The sequence below is a fragment of the Salvelinus fontinalis genome, chromosome 5 (genome assembly GCF_029448725.1).
Source record: "Salvelinus fontinalis isolate EN_2023a chromosome 5, ASM2944872v1, whole genome shotgun sequence".
Taxonomy (NCBI): Eukaryota; Metazoa; Chordata; class Actinopteri; order Salmoniformes; family Salmonidae; genus Salvelinus; species Salvelinus fontinalis.
Window position 1 is genome coordinate 442296 of NC_074669.1, and position 26161 is coordinate 468456.

At 45.1% G+C, this 26161-nt stretch overlaps 1 protein-coding gene across 1 annotated transcript in view; it reads left to right on the plus strand.

Annotated features, from left to right (window-relative positions):
- The first annotated feature begins 97 nt into the window (after positions 1–97).
- LOC129854879 (CD81 antigen-like) overlaps positions 98–26161 on the plus strand; it is a 27321-nt gene continuing 1257 nt past the window's right edge. Inside the window, exons 1-8 of the mRNA XM_055922009.1 lie at positions 98–275; positions 2558–2672; positions 11246–11343; positions 16689–16763; positions 21860–21973; positions 22278–22379; positions 25633–25716; positions 25791–26161. The exon at positions 25791–26161 is cut by the window's right edge and continues 1257 nt beyond it. Of these exons, the coding sequence (XP_055777984.1) occupies positions 210–275; positions 2558–2672; positions 11246–11343; positions 16689–16763; positions 21860–21973; positions 22278–22379; positions 25633–25716; positions 25791–25856 (720 nt within the window). The 5' untranslated portion in view covers positions 98–209 and the 3' untranslated portion in view covers positions 25857–26161. The remainder of the gene's footprint in view (positions 276–2557; positions 2673–11245; positions 11344–16688; positions 16764–21859; positions 21974–22277; positions 22380–25632; positions 25717–25790) is intronic.

Here is a 26161-nt window from a genome sequence, read left to right on the forward strand (position 1 = left end):
CAGTCTGGCTTACACACTCATTAGTAAAAGGAGGAGTTTCTCGAGTAGAAGGAGGACAGACCTCGAGTTCTCTGTCACAGATGTTGAGTTGCTATAAAGGAGGAGAATCTCTTAACGGTCCTTCTTCTTAGAATTTTGGAGATAATCTTGGTATCACGCGTGCATCATTTATTTATCTTTTTAAGAACGGTCCTGAACACTCGAGCATCATGGCAGTAGTGGGCTGCACATTGTGCATTAAATTCATGCTATTTTTCTTTAATTTTGTTTTCTGGGTGAGTTGAGACTTTTTTTATTTCATTTTTTAAATCTTGTATTTTTTTAAATGGTGTTACTTTATATTGATTATTATCGACACACTTCTTCAATCTGTGGTTGATAAAAGTGCATCTTAAAATGTTACTTTTAGCTCGTAATAGAACTTAATACTCCAACTGTTGTGATACCAACCTGTGTATTTCAGATCAGCCACAGAGTATCACTGAGGTACTGATGAGCTCCTATTCAATACTACTTTCATATAGGTATATCCTATGAGACTATATCACAAACTGTTATAGTGTAGTGGCTCAAAATAGTAAGCCTTTCCTGAAGGAGATACCATACAATTTTCAATAATTCACTTTTCAATAATTTACTTTTCAATAATTCACCTTTCAATAATTCCCTACACATAACACATACAATCCAACAACAATTGGATTGTAAAATGTTTAGATTGAGACATAAAAGTCTAGTATTTTACTGTTGCTCACAACAGAAACACGGAGATAGTTTGTGTGTGTGTGTGTGTTGTAGTAGGAAGCGTGCGAGTGTGACTCCATCCAGTGTTCAACCAGATGTGCCAGGCAAATGGGGAGCAGACCTGCATGGTTTCAAATAGTACTTGGAATCATTCCGACACGTTCAGCACTTGCTCCAGTCTGCCTGATCAGCCAGGAGGACTGGGTGTTGAAGCTATTCTATTGTTTCCATTGCACCAAATATTCTCAATCAAACACAGTAAAAATGTTTGAAATGCTTTCAAATACCATTTGAACCCAGGTCTGATTTAGAAGGTTGGGGGGGAGGGATTCTTTTTCTTTTTATTGACATTTCCTTTGTTCCTTCATGCTTCCTTTTTCAAACGGACTGCAGTAGCTAAGATGTTGTGACTCTGATGGTTTGCTCAAATGGAGAGTCTCATTCCAAAACTCTATATATCCATTTTCAGAAATTTTGGTAAATTAGCTTTTTATTGTTTTGAAGAATTTAGGAAGTAGATTTGGCATGTTTTTTTCCCACTATATAATCATGGCATGGGGTCGTTCAATGACTGACATGAATTGTTTTGAAATCTATCACTTGATGGTTTCATTTCAGAGACAAATAATCATGTTTGTTTGCAAAAAAGCTATATATCTGCCTCACTCTCAGAGAAATAAGTATACTGCTAGGTTTCACACAGTCAAATAGAACAATTAACTACATTTTCAATAAAGAACTGTACAAATGATATAAATATATCTATATAAAAAAAATGAATCAATACATTAATATGAGATCTGTATGTAAAACATTTACATTTGACATTGCTAATTTAGCAGATGCTCTTACCCAGAGTGCTTTACAGTTAGTGCATTGATCTTCAGATATCTAGGTGAGACAACCACATATCACAGACAAGAATACAGGATACAAACATTCCGTTCCAGCTAAACAATCGATATACAGTATTGTATTTTGCAAAACATTTATTATTTAAATCTTAATACACATCTAAAATCTATGAATAAAACATCTGAGAACAGTAATATTTTTACACACACATGAAGGTACCCATAAACAATCATTTCTGACGAAAAAACGACAATGTGAAAAATTGGTGTATACAGCGTTTTGAATATAACTCCCTCAAAGTAGGTTGACTTGGTAGTATGTAGTCTACGGTCAAAGGTAGGTTTACTTGGTAGTATGTAGTCTACGATCAAAGTAGGTTGACTTGGTAGTATGTAGTCTACGGTCAAAGTAGGTTTACTTGGTAGTATGTAGTCTACGATCAAAGTAGGTTTACTTGGTAGTATGTAGTCTACGGTCAAAGTAGGTTTACTTGGTAGTATGTAGTATACAGTCAAAGTAGGTTTACTTGGTAGTGTTGAAGCTAGAGTGGCTTGTTGGTACCCAGTGCGATTCTGCAGACATTTCTCCCCCCCCCCCACTTGCTTTTTCTTCAACCCTGTTTTAGGGGGGGAAAAAACTCCTTATAATTACAAGTCCCACAGCATATCCTGGAGCCTAGCTTCCCTGTGATTTACTGTTGTTTCTACTGGTGAGCTGCTACTGGTGAGCTGCTTATTTGGAGAGGACAACGGAGTCTAGTGACACAAGCTAGGTTTTCACCAACACTGACAGATTGGAGAGTGTGTCTGTTGTCACAAAGTGCTTTATAGTAACCCTCCGGGCATAGACCCCAGAAGACAAACTAACAGGAAGACTGTGTAAATTGACTCTCTCTCTGTCTCTGTCTCTCTCTCTGTCTCTGTCTCTCTCTCTCTCACTCTCTCTCTCTCTGTGACAGTTGGCTGGAGGTGTGATATTGGGAGTGGCTCTATGGCTTCGTCATGACAACCAGACAAGCAGTCTTCTCATGCAGCAGTTTGAAGATCAGCAGGCTCCCAGCACCTTCTATATCAGTAAGTATCTACAAACCATTTGAATATTGTTGTTGTTTCAATATCCATGTCCCAACCCTGGGGTGTGTTGGGTTATGTCCCACCCCTGGGGCGTGTTGGGTTGTGTCGCAACCCTGGGGCGTGTTGGGTTATGTCCCACCCCTGGGGCGTGTTGGGTTATGTCCCACCCCTGGGGCGTGTTGGGTTGTGTCCCACCCCTGGGGTGTGTTGGGTTATGTCCCACCCCTGGGGCGTGTTGGGTTGTGTCGCAACCCTGGGGCGTGTTGGGTTATGTCCCACCCCTGGGGCGTGTTGGGTTATGTCCCACCCCTGGGGCGTGTTGGGTTGTGTCGCAACCCTGGGGCGTGTTGGGTTATGTCCCACCCCTGGGGCGTGTTGGGTTATGTCCCACCCCTGGGGCGTGTTGGGTTGTGTCCCAACCCTGGGGGTTATGTCCCAACCCTGGGGCGTGTTGGGTTATGTCCCACCCCTGGGGCGTGTTGGGTTATGTCCCAACCCTGGGGCGTGTTGGGTTGTGTCCCAACCCTGGGGCGTGTTGGGTTATGTCCCAACCCTGGGGCGTGTTGGGTTGTGTCCCAACCCTGGGGTGTGTTGGGTTATGTCCCAACCCTGGGGTGTGTTGGGTTATGTCCCACCCCTGGGGGTTATGTCCCAACCCTGGGGCGTGTTGGGTTATGTCCCAAGGGGTGTGTTGGGTTATGTCCCAACCCTGGGGTGTGTTGTGTTATGTCCCAACCCTGGGGGTTATGTCCCACCCCTGGGGTGTGTTGGTTTATGTCCCAACCCTGGGGGTTATGTCCCAACCCTGGGGTGTGTTGGTTTATGTCCCAACCCTGGGGTGTGTTGGGTTATGTCCCAACCCTGGGGCGTGTTGGGTTGTGTCCCAACCCTGGGGCGTGTTGGGTTGTGTCCCAACCCTGGGGCGTGTTGGGTTGTGTCCCAACCCTGGGGCGTGTTGGGTTATGTCCCAACCCTGGGGCGTGTTGGGTTGTGTCCCAACCCTGGGGCGTGTTGGGTTATGTCCCACCCCTGGGGTGTGTTGGGTTATGTCCCAACCCTGGGGTGTGTTGGGTTATGTCCCAACCCTGGGGCATGTTGGGTTGTGTCCCAACCCTGGGGGTTGTGTCCCAACCCTGGGGCGTGTTGGGTTATGTCCCAACCCTGGGGTGTGTTGGGTTATGTCCCAACCCTGGAGGTTATGTCCCACCCCTGGGGCGTGTTGGGTTGTGTCCCAACCCTGGGGGTTATGTCCCACCCCTGGGGCGTGTTGGGTTGTGTCCCAACCCTGGGGCGTGTTGGGTTATGTCCCAACCCTGAGGCGTGTTGGGTTATGTCCCACCCCTGGGGGTGTGTCGGGTTATGTCCCACCCCTGGGGTGTATTGGGTTATGTCCCAACCCTGGGGCGTGTTGGGTTATGTCCCAACCCTGGGGCGTGTTGGGTTATGTCCCACCCCTGGGGTGTGTTGGGTTATGTCCCAACCCTGGGGTGTGTTGGGTTGTGTGTGTGTGTGTGTGTGTGTGTGTGTGTGTGTGTGTCCCCCGCCCCCAGGTCCTGCAGAGTTAAGGTCTACTGAATTATTTCACCCATCACTTACTTCTCTCTCAGCTTCTTCTACCTCGGACCCATAATGTACACTTAAAAATACACATGGTAATATACAGTACATGGTAAATATACATGATAATATACAGTACATGATAAATATGCATGGTAATATATGGTACATGGTAAATATACATGGTAAAAACAGCACATGGTAAATATACATGGTATTATACAGTACATGATAAATATACATGGTAATATACAGTACATGGTAAATATACATGGTAATATACAGTACATGGTAAATATACATGGTAAAAACAGTACATGGTAAATGTACATGGTAAATATACAGTACATGGTATTATACAGTACATGGTAATATACAGTACATGGTAATATACAGTACATGGTAAATATACATGGTAATATACAGTACATGGTAAATATGCATGGTAATATACAGTACATGGTAAATATACATGGTAATATACAGTACATGATAAATATACATGGTCATATACAGTACATGGTAAATATATATGGTAATATACAGTACATGGTAAATATACATGGTAATATACATGGTAAATATACAGTACATGGTAAATATATATGGTAATATACAGTACATGGTAAATATACATGGTAATATACAGTACATGGTAAATATACATGGTAATATACAGTACATGGTAAATATATATGGTAATATACATGGTAATTTACAGTACATGGTAAATATATATGGTAAATATACATGGTAATATACAGTACATGGTAATATACATGGTAATATACAGTACATGGTAAATATACATGGTAATATACAGTACATGGTAATATACAGTACATGGTAAATATACATGGTAATATACAGTACATGGTAAATGTACATGGTAATATACAGTACATGGTAAATGTACATGGTAATATACAGTACATGGTAAATATACATGGTAATATACAGTACATGGTAATATACAGTACATGGTAAATGTACATGGTAATATACAGTACATGGTAAATGTACATGGTAATATACAGTACATGGTAAATATACATGGTAATATACAGTACATGGTAATATACAGTACATGGTAAATGTACATGGTAATATACAGTACATGGTAAATGTACATGGTAATATACAGTACATGGTAAATATACATGGTAATATACAGTACATGGTAATATACAGTACATGGTAAATGTACATGGTAATATACAGTACATGGTAAATATACATGGTAAATATACATGGTAAATGTACATGGTCTGAACGTTTTCAAAGGTCTGTGTGTTGGCTTCTTCTATTTTGTTAGTTGTGGTAGTAAAATGTACACTGTACGTACGCCCATTAATTCAAACTTGGGCTTCTCCACTCCCGTACTTACCGCAGCTAAGTGTACAGAGAGGATAAAACTATTTTTATATCAGAGAACAAACCAACCAACTCAGCAGAGCTCACTGATGATTGGAGGGGTACGGCGGCAGGGTAGGCCCACCCAAAGGAACATCAAGAGAGGCTTTCTTCTCTCCTACCCCTCAAACACACGCCCTTGCATAATTCAAATAACCTTGTACATCTGGGCTTGTTATAAATTAGAGTTGAGAGAGGATGTTTTTAGCTTGCCTGGAACACCAAACTGGTGTTTAAGTAGGAGAATATATAAATATACACCGACTCCTAGGCTCCCCTCCTACCAGACCAGCTGAACTAGTTAGTTATTGCAGCAGGGCAGTGTGTCCAAGCTTTCTCAGACTGTGTGTCTTTGGGGGAAGTCATCTGTAGTTGTCCTCTGTCATTTTTTTGAAGGTGGACTCTGTAGTTGATTCTGTCAGACTAGTGGGTGGAGAGGGTTGAAGAAGTGCCACTGATGATTAAAGCCTTGATGTTGATCTGCTGTATGTAGTTTAAATAAATAAAAAACAACAGAATATTTGATTGACAGAATAATTTGAATGTGAGGTTATAGTTATCAACTAGTAATCAAATCATTTACACAACATGCATGGTCACCCGCTCCCTCTCTCAGCAGGGTGTGTGTGTGTGTGTGTGTGTGTGTGTGTGTGTGTGTGTGTGTGTGTGTGTGTGTGTGTGAGAGAGAGAGAGAGAGACAGACTCCGTGAGCATAGCCTTGTTATTGTGAAAGGCCGTCATAAGCAGAAGACAGGCTATGTGCCCAATGCCCTCAAAATGAGGTAAAAACCTGACCTACACTTCTTAACCTCCTGCCAAATCTATGACTACATTACAGACACACATTTCCCACAGACCCACAAAGAATTTGAAAATAAATCTAACATTGATAAACTCCAACATATCTGTTAGGCGAAATACCGCAGTGTGCAATCACAGCAGCAAGATTTGTGGCCCGTTGCCATGAGAGAAGGGAAACCAGCGGAGAAACCTATATTAATGCATCTATAGAATACATGTCTATATTCTTTTAAAACTTTGGTGAGTGTAATGTTATATATTTGTGGCCCGTTGCCATGAGTAAAAATAAACCAGTGGAGCACAAAACACAACCGATATTTATCTGTCCATAGAATAAATGTTTACAGTATATACTTTTAAAACTTTGGTGAGTGTAATGTTATATCTCTAAACATAGGTTTCCCATGACAATAAAGCCCTTTGAATTTAATTGAAATTGAAAGAGCGAGAAAGAGAGTGAGAGGGAGAAACCGAGAGAGACAGTGACAGAGAGCGAGAGGGAGAAACCGAGAGAGACAGAGACAGAGAGAGAGAGAGACAGAAAGAGAGAGAGAGAGAGAGAGAGAGAGAGAGAGAGGGAGAAACAGAGAGAGACAGAGAGAGAGAGAGAGAGAGACAGAGACAGAGACAGAGAGAGAGAGAGAGAGAGAGAGAGAGAGAGAGCGAGAGGGAGAAACCGAGAGAGACAGAGACAGAGAGCGAGAGAGAGAGAGACAGAAAGAGAGAGAGAGAGAGAGAGAGAGGGAGAGAGAGAGAGAGAGAGAGAGAGAGCGAGAGGGAGAAACCGAGAGAGACAGAGAGAGAGAAAGAGAGAGAGACAGAGAGAGAGAGAGCGAGAGAGAGAGCGAGAGCGAGAGCGAGAGAGAGAGAGACAGAGAGAGAGAGAGAGAGAGAGAGTCAGTTAGGATCACCACTTTATTTTAAGAATGTGAAATGTCAGAATAATAGTAGAGAGAATTATTTATTTCAGCTTTTATTTCTTTCATCACATTCCCAGTAGGTCAGAAGTTTACATACACTCAATTAGTATTTGGTAGCATTGCCTTTAAATTGTTTATCTTGGGTCAAACGTTTTGGGTAATTGTGTCACGGCCGTCAAAGGAAGTAGACCAAAGCGCAGCATGGTGAGCGTACATATTCCTTTTATTAGAAATGACGCCGACAATAAACAATAAACAATACAAAACAACCGTGAAGCTTAACGGCTATGTGCCACAAACAAAGTTAACTTCCCACACAGAAAGGAGAGAAAAGGGATACCTAAGTATGGTTCCCAATCAGAGACAACGATAGACAGCTGTCCCTGATTGAGAACCATACCTGGCCAAAACATAGAAATACAAAATCATAGAAAACAAAAACATAGAATGCCCACCCCAAATCACACCCTGACCAAACCAAATAGAGACATAAAAAGGCTCTCTAAGGTCAGGGCGTGACAGGGTCAGAAGTTTACATACACTCAATTAGTATTTGGTAGCATTGCCTTTAAACTGTTTAACTTGGGTCAAACATTTTGGGTAGCCTTCCACAAGCTTCCCACAATAAGTTGGGAGAATTTTGTCCCATTCCTCCAGACAGAGCTGGTGTAACTGAGTCAGGTGTGTAGGCCTCCTTGCTCACACACGCTTTTTCACTTCTTCCCACAAATTTTCTATAGGATTGAGGGCTTTGTGATGGTCACTCCAATACCTTGACTTTGTGGTCCTTAAGCCATTTTGCCACAACTTTGGAAGTATGCTTGAGGTCATTGTCCATTTGGAAGACCCATTTGCGACCAAGCTTTAACTTCCTGACTGATGTCTTGAGATGTTGCTTCAATATATCCACATAATTTTCCTCCCTCATGATGCCATCTATTTTGTGAAGTGCACCAGTCCCTCCTGCAGCAAAGCACCCCCACAACATGATGCTGCCAACCCCGTGCTTCACGGTTGGGATGATGTTCTTCAGCTTGCAAGCCTCCCCCTTTTTCCTCCAAACATAACGATTGTCATTATGGCCAAACAGTTCTATTTTTGTTTCATCAGATCAGAGGACATTTCTGCAGAAATTATGATCTTTGTCCCCATGTGCAGTTGCAAACCGTTGTCTGGCTTTTTTATGGTGGTTTTGGAGCAGTGGCTTCTTCCTTGCTGAGTGGCCTTTCAGGTTATGTCGATATAGGACTCTTTTTACTGTGGATATAGATACTTTTGTACCCGTTTCCTCCGGCATCTTCACAAGGTCCTTTGCTGTTGTTCTGGGATTGATTTGCACTTTTCGCACCAAAGTACGTTCATCTCTAGGAGACAGAAGGTGTCTCCTTCCTGAGCGGTATGACGGCTGCGTGGTCCCATGGTGTTTATACTTGCGTACTATTGTTTGTACAGATGAACGTGGCACCTTCAGACGTTTGGAAATTGCTCCCAAGGATGAACCAGACTTGTGGAGGTCTACACATTTTCTTTTGAGGTCTTGGCTGATTTCTTTTGATTTTCCCATGATGTCAAGCAAAGATGCACTGAGTTTGAAAGTAGGCCTTGAAATACATACACAGGTACACGTCCAATTGACTCAAATGATGTCAATTAGCCTATCAGAAGCTTCTAAAGCCATGACATATTTTTTTTTACATTTTCCAATATGTTTAAAGGCACAGTCAACTTAGGCACAGCAAACTTCTGACCCACTGGAATTGTGATACAGTGAATTATAAGTGAAATAATCTGTCTGTAAACAATTGTTGGGAAAATTACTTGTGTCATGCACGAAGTAGATGTCCTAACCGACTTGCAAAACTATAGTTTGTTAACAAGAAATTCGTGGAGTGGTTGAAAAACGAGTTTTAATGACTCCAACCTAAGTGTATGTAAACTTCCGACTTCAACTGTATATAGAGAAAGAGAGAGAGAGAAGAAGCAAAGAGAAGGTGATGTAATGAGGAAGAACCTCATCAGACAAAGTCATTTTCCTTCCTGTCACCCTATAGCCTATAGACACCTAGCGTGCAAAACAAATCCTAATATTAACATGTGTATGCGACCAATAACATTTGATTTCACATACACAATCCATGTCTCAATTGTCTCAAAGCTTAAAAATCTTTCTTTAACCTGTCTCCTCTCCTTCATCTACACCGATTGAAGTGGATTGAACAGGTGACATCAGGGATCATAGCTTTCCCCTGGATTCACCTGGTTAGTCTATTGTCATGGAAACAACAGGTGTTCCTATTGTTTTGTACACTCAGTGTAGGGCCTGTCCCTACGCCCTGTCAGAGGTTAAAGGGTGTTGTCATAGTGATGCTCCTTGGCTGGCTCTCAAATGGCATCCTATTCCCTATGTAGTGCACTACTTTTAACCAGAGCCCTATGGGGGATAGGGTGCACTACTTTTGACCAGGACCCATAGGAAATAGGGTGCACTACTTTTGACCAGAGCCCATAGGGAATAGGGTGCACTAATTTTGACCAGAGCCCATAGGGAATAGGGTGCACTACTTTTGACCAGAGCCCATAGGGAATAGGGTGCACTACTTTTGACCAGGACCCATAGGGAATAGAGTGCACTACTTTTGACCAGGGTCCATTAGGGTCACTGGGAGGGTGGTGAGAGATGGAGAGACGGGGGGAGAGAGAGCCAGAGAGAGGGTCTTAGGGTCACTGGGAGGGTGGTGAGAGAGATGGAGAGATGGAGAGATGGGGGGGGGGGGAGACAGAGAGAGAGAGAGAGACACACAGAAAGAGAGAGACACACAGAAAGAGAGAGACACACATAGAGAGAGACACACAGGGAGGGAGAGAGAGCGACACAGAGAGAGAGACACACATACAGAGAGAGAGAAAGAGAGAGAGAGAGAGAGAGAGAGAGAGAGAGAGAGAGACAGAGACAGAGACAGAGACAGAGACAGATTAGACAGCTCTGTCAGGGTGGATCTGAAGTTGCCTCAGTGTGTGTGTGGGGGGGCACAGGTGGTCACAGAGCTACAGTAACTGTCCAGGGAAAAGAGAATCAACAACACACTCTTGACTGGTGTGTGTGTAAGTTACCCTGCGGTGAAGGAAGTCAGGTGCTCCTGTTTCCTGGAGTTAGACTGTGCTGGAGGTCAGAGGTTAAAGTTCACTGAGGAAAGTTGTTTTTGTAGGGTTTAATACCGGTAACCAGTGTCCAGAGAAGAAACCGTTAGATCCATCTGTATTTTTCTACAGAATGATGTCCGATTGTTTTAGCTGGTATTATGTGCCTTGAATAGCATGTTCAGTTTGAACGGAAATACCAGGATTACTGGGAAGGCCCTGCAAATTACTCGGAAAGGACAATTGGTAGATTTTCCTGAAAATATTTAACTCAATCGTTTCTGGGGAGAGGGGAGGGAGGCATGTCCTGCCTGGGTCTGCGTTGCTGTGTGTGTGTGTGTGTGTGTGTGTGTGTGTGTGTGTGTGTGTGTGTGTGTGTGTGTGTGTGTGTGTGTGTGTGTGTGTGTGTGTGTGTGTGTGTGTGTGTGTGTGTGTGTGTGTGTGTGTACACTAACTCCTCCCTTTCAGTCAGGATGGATCTGGGAAGTTGATGTCTTCCTGTTCCAGTTACAGGATGTCCTCTTTGTCTCAGATGTCGTGTCACTAGACAGGGAACACATCAGGAAAAGACCAACAACTCCATTACAGTAGTTTGGGGTTTTGTGGAGGTTGACTACCATCTGGTGGTGTACTCTCACATACACTTTCCATATCTCACAAACTTGTCTAAACTCTTCACATCCCTCTCCTCTCCTCTCCTCTCCTCTCCTCTCCTCTCCTCTCCTCTCCTCTCCTCTCCTCTAGGTGTGTACATCCTGATAGCTGTGGGAGCTGTGATGATGTTTGTAGGGTTTCTCGGTTGCTACGGTGCCATCCAGGAATCTCAGTGTCTCCTTGGAACGGTGAGTGAGTGACCACTAGAGGGCAGCAGGACACCGCAAATATGTCAGGGCATTCCTCTAAAGCCCTATTCACACAGGACTAGTATTACTACAGAGCGTTGGTTATGTAATTATTACCCCTTTTTATCAGTCTGTCCTGCAAGCTTGACAAGTGTTCTCAGCATTTCGGAAGGCCAGCACACCATGAGGGATGAGAACCCCTGTTCCATAATCCTGTTTTACAGTCACTAACATTGTCTTCAGCCAGCCTGTGTTCAACCTGTTGGGTGCAGGATGTACAACGTTGAGGCACCTGATGCAGAGCATGGGGTAGTGGTGAAGCTGGAAGAGAGATCGGGGGTCCGGTCATCCAACCTGCTGAAGCAGGTGGTAACAGAGGTCCTGTCATCCGGCCTGCTGAAGCAGGTAGTAACAGGGATCTGGTCATCCGACCTGCTGAAGCAGGTGGTAACAGAGGTGCGGTCATCCGACCTGCTGAAGCAGGTGGTAACAGGGATCCAGTCATCCGACCTGCTGAAGCAGGTGGTAACAGAGGTGCGGTCATCCGACCTGCTGAAGCAGGTAGTAACAGAGGTGTGGTCATCCGACCTGCTGAAGCAGGTGGTAACAGAGGTGTGGTCATCCAACCTGCTGAAGCAGGTAGTAACAGAGGTGCGGTCATCCGACCTGCTGAAGCAGGTGGTAACAGAGGTGCGGTCATCCGACCTGCTGAAGCAGGTGGTAACAGAGGTGTGGTCATCCGACCTGCTGAAGCAGGTAGTAACAGAGGTGTGGTCATCCGACCTGCTGAAGCAGGTAGTAACAGAGGTGTGGTCAACCCGACCTGCTGAAGCAGGTAGTAACAGAGGTGTGGTCATCCAACCTGCTGAAGCAGGTAGTAACAGAGGTGTGGTCATCCGACCTGCTGAAGCAGGTAGTAACAGAGGTGTGGTCATCCGACCTGCTGAAGCAGGTAGTAACAGAGGTGTGGTCATCCGACCTGCTGAAGCAGGTGGTAACAGAGGTGCGGTCATCCGACCTGCTGAAGCAGGTGGTAACAGAGGTGCGGTCATCCAACCTGCTGAAGCAGGTGGTAACAGAGGTGCGGTCATCCGACCTGCTGAAGCAACATTGTTAATCAGCTGGTACTCTGCATTCTGGGGGGTCTGGGGGCTGTTTACATTGTTAACCAGCTGCTACTCTGCCTTCTGGGTGGTCTGGGGGCTGTTTACATTGTTAACCAGCTTTTACTCTGCCTTCTGGGAGGTCTGGGGGCTGTTTACATTGTTAACCAGCTGGTACTATGCCTTCTGGGAGGTCTGGGGGCTGTTTACATTGTTAACCAGCTGGTACTCTGCCTTCTGGGAGGTCTGGGGGCTGTTTACATTGTTAACCAGCTGGTACCCTGCCTTCTGGGAGGTCTGGGGGTTGTTTACATTGTTAACCAGCTGGTACTCTGCCTTCTGGGAGGTCTGGGGGCTGTTTACATTGTTAACCAGCTGGTACCCTGCCTTCTGGGAGGTCTGGGGGCTGTTTACATTGTTAACCAGCTGGTACCCTGCCTTCTGGGAGGTCTGGGGGCTGTTTACATTGTTAACCAGCGGGTACTATGCCTTCTGGGAGGTCTGGGGGCTGTTTACATTGTTAACCAGCTGGTACTATATCTTCTGGGAGGTCTGGGGGCTGTTTACATTGTTAACCAGCTGGTACTCTGCCTTCTGGGAGGTCTGGGGGCTGTTTACATTGTTAACCAGCTGGTACTCTGCCTTCTGGGGGGTCTGGGGGCTGTTTACATTGTTAACCAGCTGGTACTATGCATTCTGGGAGGTCTGGGGGCTGTTTACATTGTTAACCAGCTGGTACTATGCATTCTGGGAGGTCTGGGGGCTGTTTACATTGTTAACCAGCTGGTACTATGCCTTCTGGGAGGTCTGGGGCTGTTTACACTGTTAACCAGCTGGTACTCTGCCTTCTGGGAGGTCTGGGGGCTGTTTACATTGTTAACCAGCTGGTACTATGCCTTCTGGGAGGTCTGGGGGCTGTTTACATTGTTAACCAGCTGGTACTATATCTTCTGGGAGGTCTGGGGGCTGTTTACATTGTTAACCAGCTGGTACTCTGCCTTCTGGGAGGTCTGGGGGCTGTTTACATTGTTAACCAGCTGGTACTATGCCTTCTGGGGGGTCTGGGGGCTGTTTACATTGTTAACCAGCTGGTACTATGCCTTCTGGGAGGTCTGGGGGCTGTTTACATTGTTAACCAGCTGGTACTATGCCTTCTGGGAGGTCTGGGGGCTGTTTACATTGTTAACCAGCTGGTACTATGCCTTCTGGGGGGTCTGGGGGCTGTTTACATTGTTAACCAGCTGGTACTCTGCCTTCTGGGAGGTCTGGGGGCTGTTTACATTGTTAACCAGCTGGTACTATGCCTTCTGGGGGGTCTGGGGGCTGTTTACATTGTTAACCAGCTGGTACTCTGCCTTCTGGGAGGTCTGGGGGCTGTTTACATTGTTAACCAGCTGGTACTATGCCTTCTGGGAGGTCTGGGGGCTGTTTACATTGTTAACCAGCTGGTACTCTGCCTTCTGGGGGGTCTGGGGGCTGTTTACATTGTTAACCAGCTGGTACTCTGCCTTCTGGGGGGTCTGGGGGCTGGTTACATTGTTAACCAGCTGGTACTCTGCCTTCTGGGGGTCTGGGGGCTGTTTACACTGTTAACCAGCTGGTACTCTGCCTTCTGGGAGGTCTGGGGGCTGTTTACATTGTTAACCAGCTGGTACTCTGCCTTCTGGGAGGTCTGGGGGCTCTTTACATTGTTAACCAGCTGGTACTATGCCTTCTGGGGGGTCTGGGGGCTGTTTACATTGTTAACCAGCTGGTACTATGCCTTCTGGGAGGTCTGGGGGCTGTTTACATTGTTAACCAGCTGGTACTCTGCCTTCTGGGGGGTCTGGGGGCTGTTTACATTGTTAACCAGCTGGTACTATGCCTTCTGGGAGGTCTGGGGGCTCTTTACATTGTTAACCAGCTGGTACTATGCCTTCTGGGGGGTCTGGGGGCTGTTTACATTGTTAACCAGCTGGTACTATGCCTTCTGGGAGGTCTGGGGGCTGTTTACATTGTTAACCAGCTGGTACTCTGCCTTCTGGGGGGTCTGGGGGCTGTTTACATTGTTAACCAGCTGGTACTATGCCTTCTGGGGGGTCTGGGGGCTGTTTACATTGTTAACCAGCTGGTACTCTGCCTTCTGGGAGGTCTGGGGGCTGTTTACATTGTTAACCAGCTGGTACTCTGCCTTCTGGGAGGTCTGGGGGCTGTTTACATTGTTAACCAGCTGGTACTATGCCTTCTGGGAGGTCTGGGGGCTGTTTACATTGTTAACCAGCTGGTACTCTGCCTTCTGGGGGGTCTGGGGGCTGTTTACATTGTTAACCAGCTGGTACTATGCCTTCTGGGGGGTCTGGGGGCTGTTTACATTGTTAACCAGCTGGTACTCTGCCTTCTGGGAGGTCTGGGGGCTGTTTACATTGTTAACCAGCTGGTACTCTGCCTTCTGGGAGGTCTGGGGGCTGTTTACATTGTTAACCAGCTGGTACTATGCCTTCTGGGAGGTCTGGGGGCTGTTTACATTGTTAACCAGCTGGTACTCTGCCTTCTGGGGGTCTGGGGGCTGTTTACATTGTTAACCAGCTGGTACTATGCCTTCTGGGGGGTCTGGGGGCTGTTTACATTGTTAACCAGCTGGTACTCTGCCTTCTGGGAGGTCTGGGGGCTGTTTACATTGTTAACCAGCTGGTACTCTGCCTTCTGGGAGGTCTGGGGGCTGTTTACATTGTTAACCAGCTGGTACTATGCCTTCTGGGAGGTCTGGGGGTTGTTTACATTGTTAACCAGCTGGTACTCTGCCTTCTGGGAGGTCTGGGGGCTGTTTACATTGTTAACCAGCTGGTACTCTGCCTTCTGGGAGGTCTGGGGGCTGTTTACATTGTTAACCAGCTGGTACTATGCCTTCTGGGAGGTCTGGGGGCTGTTTACATTGTTAACCAGCTGGTACTCTGCCTTCTGGGGGTCTGGGGGCTGTTTACATTGTTAACCAGCTGGTACTATGCCTTCTGGGGGGGCTGGGGGCTGTTTACATTGTTAACCAGCTGGTACTCTGCCTTCTGGGAGGTCTGGGGGCTGTTTACATTGTTAACCAGCTGGTACTCTGCCTTCTGGGAGGTCTGGGGGCTGTTTACATTGTTAACCAGCTGGTACTATGCCTTCTGGGAGGTCTGGGGGTTGTTTACATTGTTAACCAGCTGGTACTCTGCCTTCTGGGAGGTCTGGGGGCTGTTTACATTATTAACCAGCTGGTACTCTGCCTTCTGGGGGCTGTTTACATTGTTAACCAGCTGGTACTATGCCTTCTGGGAGGTCTGGGGGCTGTTTACATTGTTAACCAGCTGGTACTCTGCCTTCTGGGAGGTCTGGGGGCTGTTTACATTGTTAACCAGCTGGTACTATGCCTTCTGGGAGGTCTGGAGGCTGTTTACATTGTTAACCAGCTGGTACTCTGCATTCTGGGAGGTCTGGGGCTGTTTACATTGTTAACCAGCTGGTACTATGCCTTCTGGGAGGTCTGGAGGCTGTTTACATTGTTAACCAGCTGGTACTCTGCCTTCTGGGAGGTCTGGGGGCTGTTTACATTGTTAACCAGCTGGTACTCTGCCTTCTGGGAGGTCTAGGGGCTGTTTACACTGTTAACCAGCTGGTTCTCTTCCCATCTGTTTGTTAATGAAATATAGTTTGATGATTGAGTTGCTCATCGCAGACTCTTCATCGCTCATGTAGCTCAGTTGGTGTAGCAGGGCGCTTGAAATGACAGAGTTGTGGGATTGTTGTCAGTGGACCAGTTATGATATTTATGTTTTTTTTTACAAGCATTTCGCTACACCCCCAATAACATCTGCTCAACATGTTTATGTGACCAAGTAAATGTAATTTCATTGGTACATGGGGCCTTCGCAGGGGGGTATTGGAGGAGGGAAGTCTAGAGTTGTGTTTTCATATCTGAATGGTGATGTGAGGTTCTCTCTCTCTCTCTCTCTCTCTCTGTCTCTCTCTGTCTCTCTCTGTCTCTCTCTCTCTCTGTCTCTCTCTGTCTCTCTCTCTCGCCCTCTCTCTCTCTCTGTCTCTCTCTCTCTCGCTCTCTCTCCCTCTCTCTCCCTCTCTCTCTCAGTAATAAGCCCTCCAGCTCACTCTCTCATGGTCCAATCATTTTAGTGTAAAATCAAGTTAGAATAATGTAAAGCCCTGAGATTACATTTATACCTAATTATAAAATGTTGGCAAATGAACCTTTTTTTATGTTTCTTTCTCTTTCAGTTCTTTTTCATGTTGGTGTGTCTGTTCGCCTGTGAGGTGGCTGCTGGGATCTGGGGATTCAGTAACCGAGACACAGTAAGACACTAGATCACACTAGATCACACCCTAACTCACACAGTAAGACTCTAGATCACACCCTAACTCACACAGTATCACACTAGATCACACCCTAACTCAAACAGTAAGACACTAGATCACACTAGATCACACCCTAACTCACACAGTAAGACTCTAGATCTCACCCTAACTCACACAGTAAGACACTAGATCACACTAGATCACACCCTAACTCACACCCTAACTCACACAGTAAGACACTAGATCACACCCTAACTCACACAGTATCACACTAGATCACACCCTAACTCAAACAGTAAGACACTAGATCACACTAGATCACACCCTAACTCACACAGTAAGATACTAGATCACACCTTAACTCACACAGTAAGACACTAGATCACACCCTAACTCACACAGTAGGACGCTAGATCACACCCTAACTCACACAGTAAGACACGAGATCACACCCTAACACACACAGTAAGACACGAGATCACACCCTAACTCCCACAGTAAGACACTAGATCACACCCTAACTCACACAGTAGGATACTAGATCACACTCTAACTCACACAGTAAGATACTAGATCACACCTTAACTCACACAGTAAGACACTAGATCACACCCTAACTCACACAGTAGGACACTAGATCACACCCTAACTCACACAGTAGGGCACTAGATCACACCCTAACACACACAGTAAGACACGAGATCACACCCTAACTCACACAGTAAGACACTAGATCACACCCTAACTCACACAGTAGGATACTAGATCACACCCTAACTCACACAGTAAGACACTAGATCACACCCTAACTCACAAAGTAAGACACACATCCTAACTCACACAGTAGGAAACTAGATCACACCCTAACTCACACAGTAAGATACTAGATCACACCGTAACTCACACAGTAAGATACTAGATCACACCCTAACTCACACAGTAGGATGCTAGATCACACCCTAACTCACACAGTAAGACACGAGATCACACCCTAACACACACAGTAAGACACGAGATCACACCCTAACTCCCACAGTAAGACACTAGATCACACCCTAACTCACACAGTAGGATACTAGATTACACTCTAACTCACACAGTAAGATACTAGATCACACCTTAACTCACACAGTAAGACACTAGATCACACCCTAACTCACACAGTATCACACTAGATCACACCCTAACTCAAACAGTAAGACACTAGATCACACTAGATCACACCCTAACTCACACAGTAAGACTCTAGATCTCACCCTAACTCACACAGTAAGACACTAGATCACACTAGATCACACCCTAACTCACACCCTAACTCACACAGTAAGACACTAGATCACACCCTAACTCACACAGTATCACACTAGATCACACCCTAACTCAAACAGTAAGACACTAGATCACACTAGATCACACCCTAACTCACACAGTAAGATACTAGATCACACCTTAACTCACACAGTAAGACACTAGATCACACCCTAACTCACACAGTAGGACGCTAGATCACACCCTAACTCACACAGTAAGACACAAGATCACACCCTAACACACACAGTAAGACACGAGATCACACCCTAACTCCCACAGTAAGACACTAGATCACACCCTAACTCACACAGTAGGATACTAGATCACACTCTAACTCACACAGTAAGATACTAGATCACACCTTAACTCACACAGTAAGACACTAGATCACACCCTAACTCACACAGTAGGACACTAGATCACACCCTAACTCACACAGTAGGGCACTAGATCACACCCTAACACACACAGTAAGACACAAGATCACACCCTAACTCACACAGTAAGACACTAGATCACACCCTAACTCACACAGTAGGATACTAGATCACACCCTAACTCACACAGTAAGACACTAGATCACACCCTAACTCACAAAGTAAGACACACATCCTAACTCACACAGTAGGAAACTAGATCACACCCTAACTCACACAGTAAGATACTAGATCACACCGTAACTCACACAGTAAGACACTAGATCACACTAGATCACACCCTAACTCACACAGTAAGACACTAGATCACACCCTAACTCACACAGTAGGACACTAGATCACACCCTAACTCACACAGTAAGACACTAGATCACACCCTAACTCACACAGTAGGATACTAGATCACACCCTAACTCACACAGTAAGACACCAGATCACACCCTAACTCACACAGTAAGACTCTAGATCACACCCTAATTCACACAGTAAGACACTAGATCACACTAGATCACACCCTAACTCACACAGTAAGACACTAGATCACACCCTAACTCACACAGTAAGATACTAGATCACACCCTAACTCACACAGTAAGACGCTAGATCACACGAGATCACACCCTAACTCACACAGTAAGACACTATATCACACCCTAACTCACACAGTAGGATACTAGATCACAGCCTAACTCACACAGTAAGACACTAGATCACACCCTAACTCACACAGTAAGACACACACCCTAACTCACACAGTAGGACACTAGATCACACCCTAACTCACACAGTAAGATACTAGATCACACCCTAACTCACACAGTAAGACACTAGATCACACTAGATCACACCCTAACTCACACAGTAAGACACTAGATCACACCCTAACTCACACAGTAGGACACTAGATCACACCCTAACTCACACAGTAAGACACTAGATCACACCCTAACTCACACAGTAGGATACTAGATCACACCCTAACTCACACAGTAAGACACCAGATCACACCCTAACTCACACAGTAAGACTCTAGATCACACCCTAATTCACACAGTAAGACACTAGATCACACTAGATCACACCCTAACTCACACAGTAAGACACTAGATCACACCCTAACTCACACAGTAAGATACTAGATCACACCCTAACTCACACAGTAAGACGCTAGATCACACGAGATCACACCCTAACTCACACAGTAAGACACTAGATCACACCCTAACTCACACAGTAGGATACTAGATCACACCCTAACTCACACAGTAAGACACTAGATCACACCCTAACTCACACAGTAAGACACACACCCTAAATCACACAGTAGGACACTAGATCACACCCTAACTCACACAGTAAGACACTAGATCACACCCTAACTCACACAGTAAGACACTAGATCACACCCTAACTCACACAGTAAGATACTAGATCACACCCTAACTCACACAGTAGGACACTAGATCACACCCTAACTCACACAGTAGGACACTAGATCACACCCTAACTCACACAGTAAGACACTAGATCACACCCTAACTCACACAGTAGGATACTAGATCACACCCTAACTCACACAGTAAGACACTAGATCACACCCTAACTCACACAGTAAGACACACACCCTAACTCACACAGTAGGACACTAGATCACACCCTAACTCACACAGTAAGACACTAGATCACACCCTAACTCACACAGTAAGACACACACCCTAACTCACACAGTAAGACACTAGATCACACCCTAACTCACACAGTAGGATACTAGATCACACCCTAACTCACACAGTAAGACACTAGATCACACCCTAACTCACACAGTAAGACACACACCCTAACTCACACAGTAGGACACTAGATCACACCCTAACTCACACAGTAAGATACTAGATCACACCCTAACTCACACAGTAGGACACTAGATCACACCCTAACTCACACAGTAAGACTCTAGATCACACCCTAACTCACACAGTAAGACACTAGATCACACCCTAACTCACACAGTAAGACGCTAGATCACACCCTAACTCACACAGTAAGACACGAGATCACACCCTAACTCACACAGTAGGATACTAGATCACACCCTAACTCACACAGTAAGACTCTAGATCACACCCTAACTCACACAGTAAGACACTAGATCACACCCTAACTCACACAGTAAGACACACACCCTAACTCACACAGTAGGACACTAGATCACACCCTAACTCACACAGTAAGACACTAGATCACACCCTAACTCACACAGTAAGACACTAGATCACACCCTAACTCACACAGTAAGATACTAGATCACACCCTAACTCACACAGTAAGACACACACCCTAACTCACACAGTAGGACACTAGATCACACCCTAACTCACACAGTAAGACACTAGATCACACCCTAACTCACACAGTAAGATACTAGATCACACCCTAACTCACACAGTAGGACACTAGATCACACCCTAACTCACACAGTAGGACACTAGATCACACCCTAACTCACACAGTAAGACACTAGATCACACCCTAACTCACACAGTAAGATACTAGATCACACCCTAACTCACACAGTAAGACACACACCCTAACTCACACAGTAGGACACTAGATCACACCCTAACTCACACAGTAAGATACTAGATCACACCCTAACTCACACAGTAAGACACACACCCTAACTCACACAGTAGGACACTAGATCACACCCTAACTCACACAGTAAGACACTAGATCACACCCTAACTCACACAGTAAGATACTAGATCACACCCTAACTCACACAGTAGGACACTAGATCACACCCTAACTCACACAGTAGGACACTAGATCACACCCTAACTCACACAGTAAGACACTAGATCACACCCTAATTCACACAGTAGGACACTAGATCACACCCTAACTCACACAGTAAGACACTAGATCACACCCTAACTCACACAGTAAGACACTAGATCACACCCTAACTCACACAGTAGGACACTAGATCACACCCTAACTCACACAGTAAGACACTAGATCACACCCTAACTCACACAGTAGGACACTAGATCACACCCTAACTCACACAGTAGGACACTAGATCACACCCTAACTCACACAGTAAGACACTAGATCACACCCTAACTCACACAGTAGGACACTAGATCACACCCTAACTCACACAGTAGGACACTAGATCACACCCTAACTCACATAGCGTGCCAACCCACACCCCCCACCCCCATCCACACACACAGACACCCCATCCACACACACAGACCCCGCATCCACACACACAGACCCCGCATCCACACACACAGAGACATTGGACAAACTCCTAACTACAGTCTTCTGTTTCAGATCTCCAAGGAGATGATCAACTTCTACGATGCGGCGTACATCAAGTCAGTGGACGTCGTAGACTCTCCCAGCAAAACAGCTGCTATCAAAGTCCTGGAGGTGTTCCACGAGACGGTAGGTCACCACTCTCACCATCATCCTATAAGTCTGTTAAATTGTTATAGTAGTAATCTGATAAGTCAGTAAGTCATGTGATCATATAGCGGTTGTTGGTTGAAAATATATCTGTTATTGATGAGGGAAATAGATGCACAGCTGATTTACAGAGTTATTTCAGTGGAGGGTTTTTAATGTTTGTTACAATACCTCTTCGGTAGCACATGACGGGAGGCCTGGGGGAGAAAAATTGCCAATCAATGAATTAATCAATCAAGAAATGGCATGACTGATCGGTTGTCTCAACCTGTGTTTTCCTTAGCTGGACTGCTGTGGTAAAGGAGATGACTCGCCCTTATTCGTACAAGTAACCGCAGCTCTGTGTCCCAAGAAGAGCCTGGAAGATGCCCTGTTGAAACCTTCGGTACAGTACACCGGTGGTGGTCGGTGCCGTTTAAGATGGGGAACAATGACCTATTTCATGAGCATGGTCTTATTTCTATTACACCCTATTGGTTGACTGTCATTCACCAACAACAACAAAACCCTTTCCAAGCCAAACCTTCATTACATAAACACTAACCACTACAGACAGCCTACTGTACATTGTTGTCATGTAACGGTTCTCGTGGGCTGAGGGAAGAGTGGACCAAGGTGCAGCGTTTAAAGTGCTCATGATTTAATCCAACAAAACCAAATCGAACAAAAACAACAAACAGGAGAACGAACGTGAAACTGCAGACTGCTCTGTCTGGTGCAGACACAAAAACAGAAAACAACTACCCACAAAACACAGGTGGGAAAAGGGCTACCTAAGTATGGTTCTCAATCAGAGACAACGATAGACAGCTGCCTCTGATTGAGAACCACACCCGGCCAAACACACAGAAATAGAAAACATAATGCCCACCCCAACTCACGCCCTGACCAAACCAAAATAGAGAAATAAAAAGGATCTCTAAGGTCAGGGCGTGACATGTCACCATATTAGTTAACACCATAGTCAACATAGCTACTAGAACTAACACGTTAGTAAACCCGATGGCAATACATTTATAAAACCAAAAGCTTACCTTTACTGGAAAGAGTTCCAGTGTTGGATAGCCAGCTAGCTAACATAGCATCCCTCTCTGTTTGAGCCGGGGATTTGAGTAGGCTAAACTAGCCAGCTAGCTAACATAGCATCCCTCTGTTTGAGCCGGTGATTTGAGTAGGCTAAACTAGCCAGCTAGCTAACATAGCATCCCTCTCTGTTTGAGCCGGCGATTTGAGTAGGCTAAACTAGCCAGCTAGCTAACATAGCATCCCTCTCTGTTTGAGCCGGCGATTTGAGTAGGCTAAACTAGCCAGCTAGCTAACATAGCATCCCTCTCTGTTTGAGCCGGGGATTTGAGTAGGCTAAACTAGCCAGCTAGCTAACATAGCATCCCTCTCTGTTTGAGCCAGTGATTTGAGTAGGCTAAACTAGCCAGCTAGCTAACATAGCATCCCTCTCTGTTTGAGCCAGGGATTTGAGTAGGCTAAACTAGCCAGCTAGCTAACATAGCATCCCTCTGTTTGAGCCGGGGATTTGAATAGGCTAAACTAGCCAGCTAGCTAACATAGCATCCCTCTCTGTTTGAGCCGGCGATTTGAGTAGGCTAAACTAGCCAGCTAGCTAACATAGCATCCCTCTCTGTTTGAGCCGGGGATTTGAGTAGGCTAAACTAGCTAGCTAGCTAACATAGCATCCCTATCTGTTTGAGCCGGGGATTTGAGTAGGCTAAACTAGCCAGTTGCAGTCACTTAGCTAAGTAAGTGAAAGTGAAAGAAATACTACAAAATATCTCTCTCTCTCTCGCTCTTGCTTGTCCTTAATTTTTAAAGAAATTAATTTGTTCAGAACTGTTCAACTATCTCTCTTTGAGTCAACTATCACCACCTTTTTTTGCACTGCAGTGCTAGCTAGAGGTAGCTTATGTTTTCAGTAATAGATTCATTCTCTGTTCTTTTGATTGGGTGGACAACATGTCAGTTCATGGTGCAAGAGCTCTGATAGGTTGGAGGACGTCCTCCAGAAGTTGTCATAATTACTGAGTAGTCTATGGAAGGGGGTGAGAATCATGAGCCTCCTAGGTTTGTATTGAGGTCAATGTACCCATGTTGCAGTGGGTTTTAATCAATTATTTTGATGACATGTGAATTTATTTAGTATAGTTTTATCTAATAAGGATAACTTAAATTTTTATTTTTTATGTAATTCACTGCGGAGGATGATCCTCCCCTTCCTCCCCTGAGGAGCCTCCACTGCAGTACACACACACATCCATGTGAAATCACATGACAAAATCACGTTTTTACCTGTGATTTTTATCATGTGTGTTGTTGTTTTTCTCGGCAATACTATTAAATGTTCACATGAGACAGACAGGTGGTTTTCTGCTTTTGATAACGGGCTGGATTAGAACCTGAGTCTCCAATGGCTCCCCACGGGAGAAGCCAACGTCTTGACCATTAGACCAAGAGGGCCAACACTGATGTTGAAGTCGCAAGCAGAGCAACCTCATCACGTGCCATGAGCAACCACCATCGACTCATTCATCACGTGACCATGAGCAACCACCATCGACTCATTCATCACGTGACCATGAGCAACCACCATCGACTCATTCATCACGTGACCATGAGCAACCATCACTGACTCATTCATCACGTGACCATGAGCAACCACCATCGACTCATTCATCACGTGCCCATGAGCAACCACCATCGACTCATTCATCACGTGACCATGAGCAACCACCATCGACTCATTCATCACGTGACCATGAGCAACCACCATCGACTCATTCATCACGTGACCATGAGCAACCACCATCGACTCATTCATCACGTGCCATGAGCAACCACCATCGACTCATTCATCACGTGACCATGAGCAACCACCATCGACTCATTCATCACGTGACCATGAGCAACCACCATCGACTCATTCATCACGTGACCATGAGCAACCACCATCGACTCGTTCATCACGTGACCATGAGCAACCATCACTGACTCATTCATCACGTGACCATGAGCAACCACCATCGACTCATTCATCACGTGCCCATGAGCAACCACCATCGACTCATTCATCACGTGACCATGAGCAACCACCATCGACTCATTCATCACTTGACAATGAGCAACCACCATCGACTCATTCATCACGTGACAATGAGCAACCACCATCGACTCATTCATCACGTGACAATGAGCAACCACCATCGACTCATTCATCACTTGACCATGAGCAACCATCACTGACTCATGTCTGCTACACTTTGACATGTGTATTTTCACATTTTAATGTCAACTCAGGCTGTCAAACGATGACATTTTTTTTTAAAATCGCATTTATCGCAGGATTTGCTGTGATTAATCACACATTCATAATTTGCTCAAATTGAGCTGTAATTTAAGATTTTTTTTATACAGCTAAATTACCTTTTTAGGGAATGGCAGTACAGAATTAGCAATTCCATATGTGTAAACATTGCTACTACAATATTGTCAACACCACCTTTTCCCGTGAGAATAACACTATGTATTATATGAATGAATGCTTTACACAGCAGTAGTATGCAGGAGGGAAAAACAGCAGTTTATATGAAGGTCCTGATACCCCTGGCTCTCTATTCCCCTCCCACTAGAACTGTCATCTGAAACTGAAAGATCTGTTCTCTGAGAAGCTCTACCTGATTGGTCTAGTTGCCCTGGCGGTGGCTGTCATCATGGTGAGTAGTGTTACCGCGGAGACGTGCCTGGACAGCTGTTGGACTTCCTTTGTTGATGTTGATTTTCATTCTAGATCTTTGAGATGATCTTCACCATGGTTCTCTGCTGTGGGATCCGCAACGCCACCCCAGTGTACTAGAACCACGGAACCCTACTAGAACCACGGAACCCTTCTAGAACCACGGATCCCTTCTAGAACCACGGAATTATTGAACCACAGTGGAGGGGCTCAAAGGTACACAAATCCTGTACAGATCGAAGTCATCGAAGGGGATTGAAAATGTTACTTGTAGTTCCTGGTTACTTCTTTTTATATTGCAGAAGTATGTACATTTCTATCAGTATTATAAATAGAGACTAGATTTTATTACAGTATTTTCTATGTTTTAACAATACTCCTAACAAGCATTTCACTACTCCCGCAATAACATCTGTTAAATATGG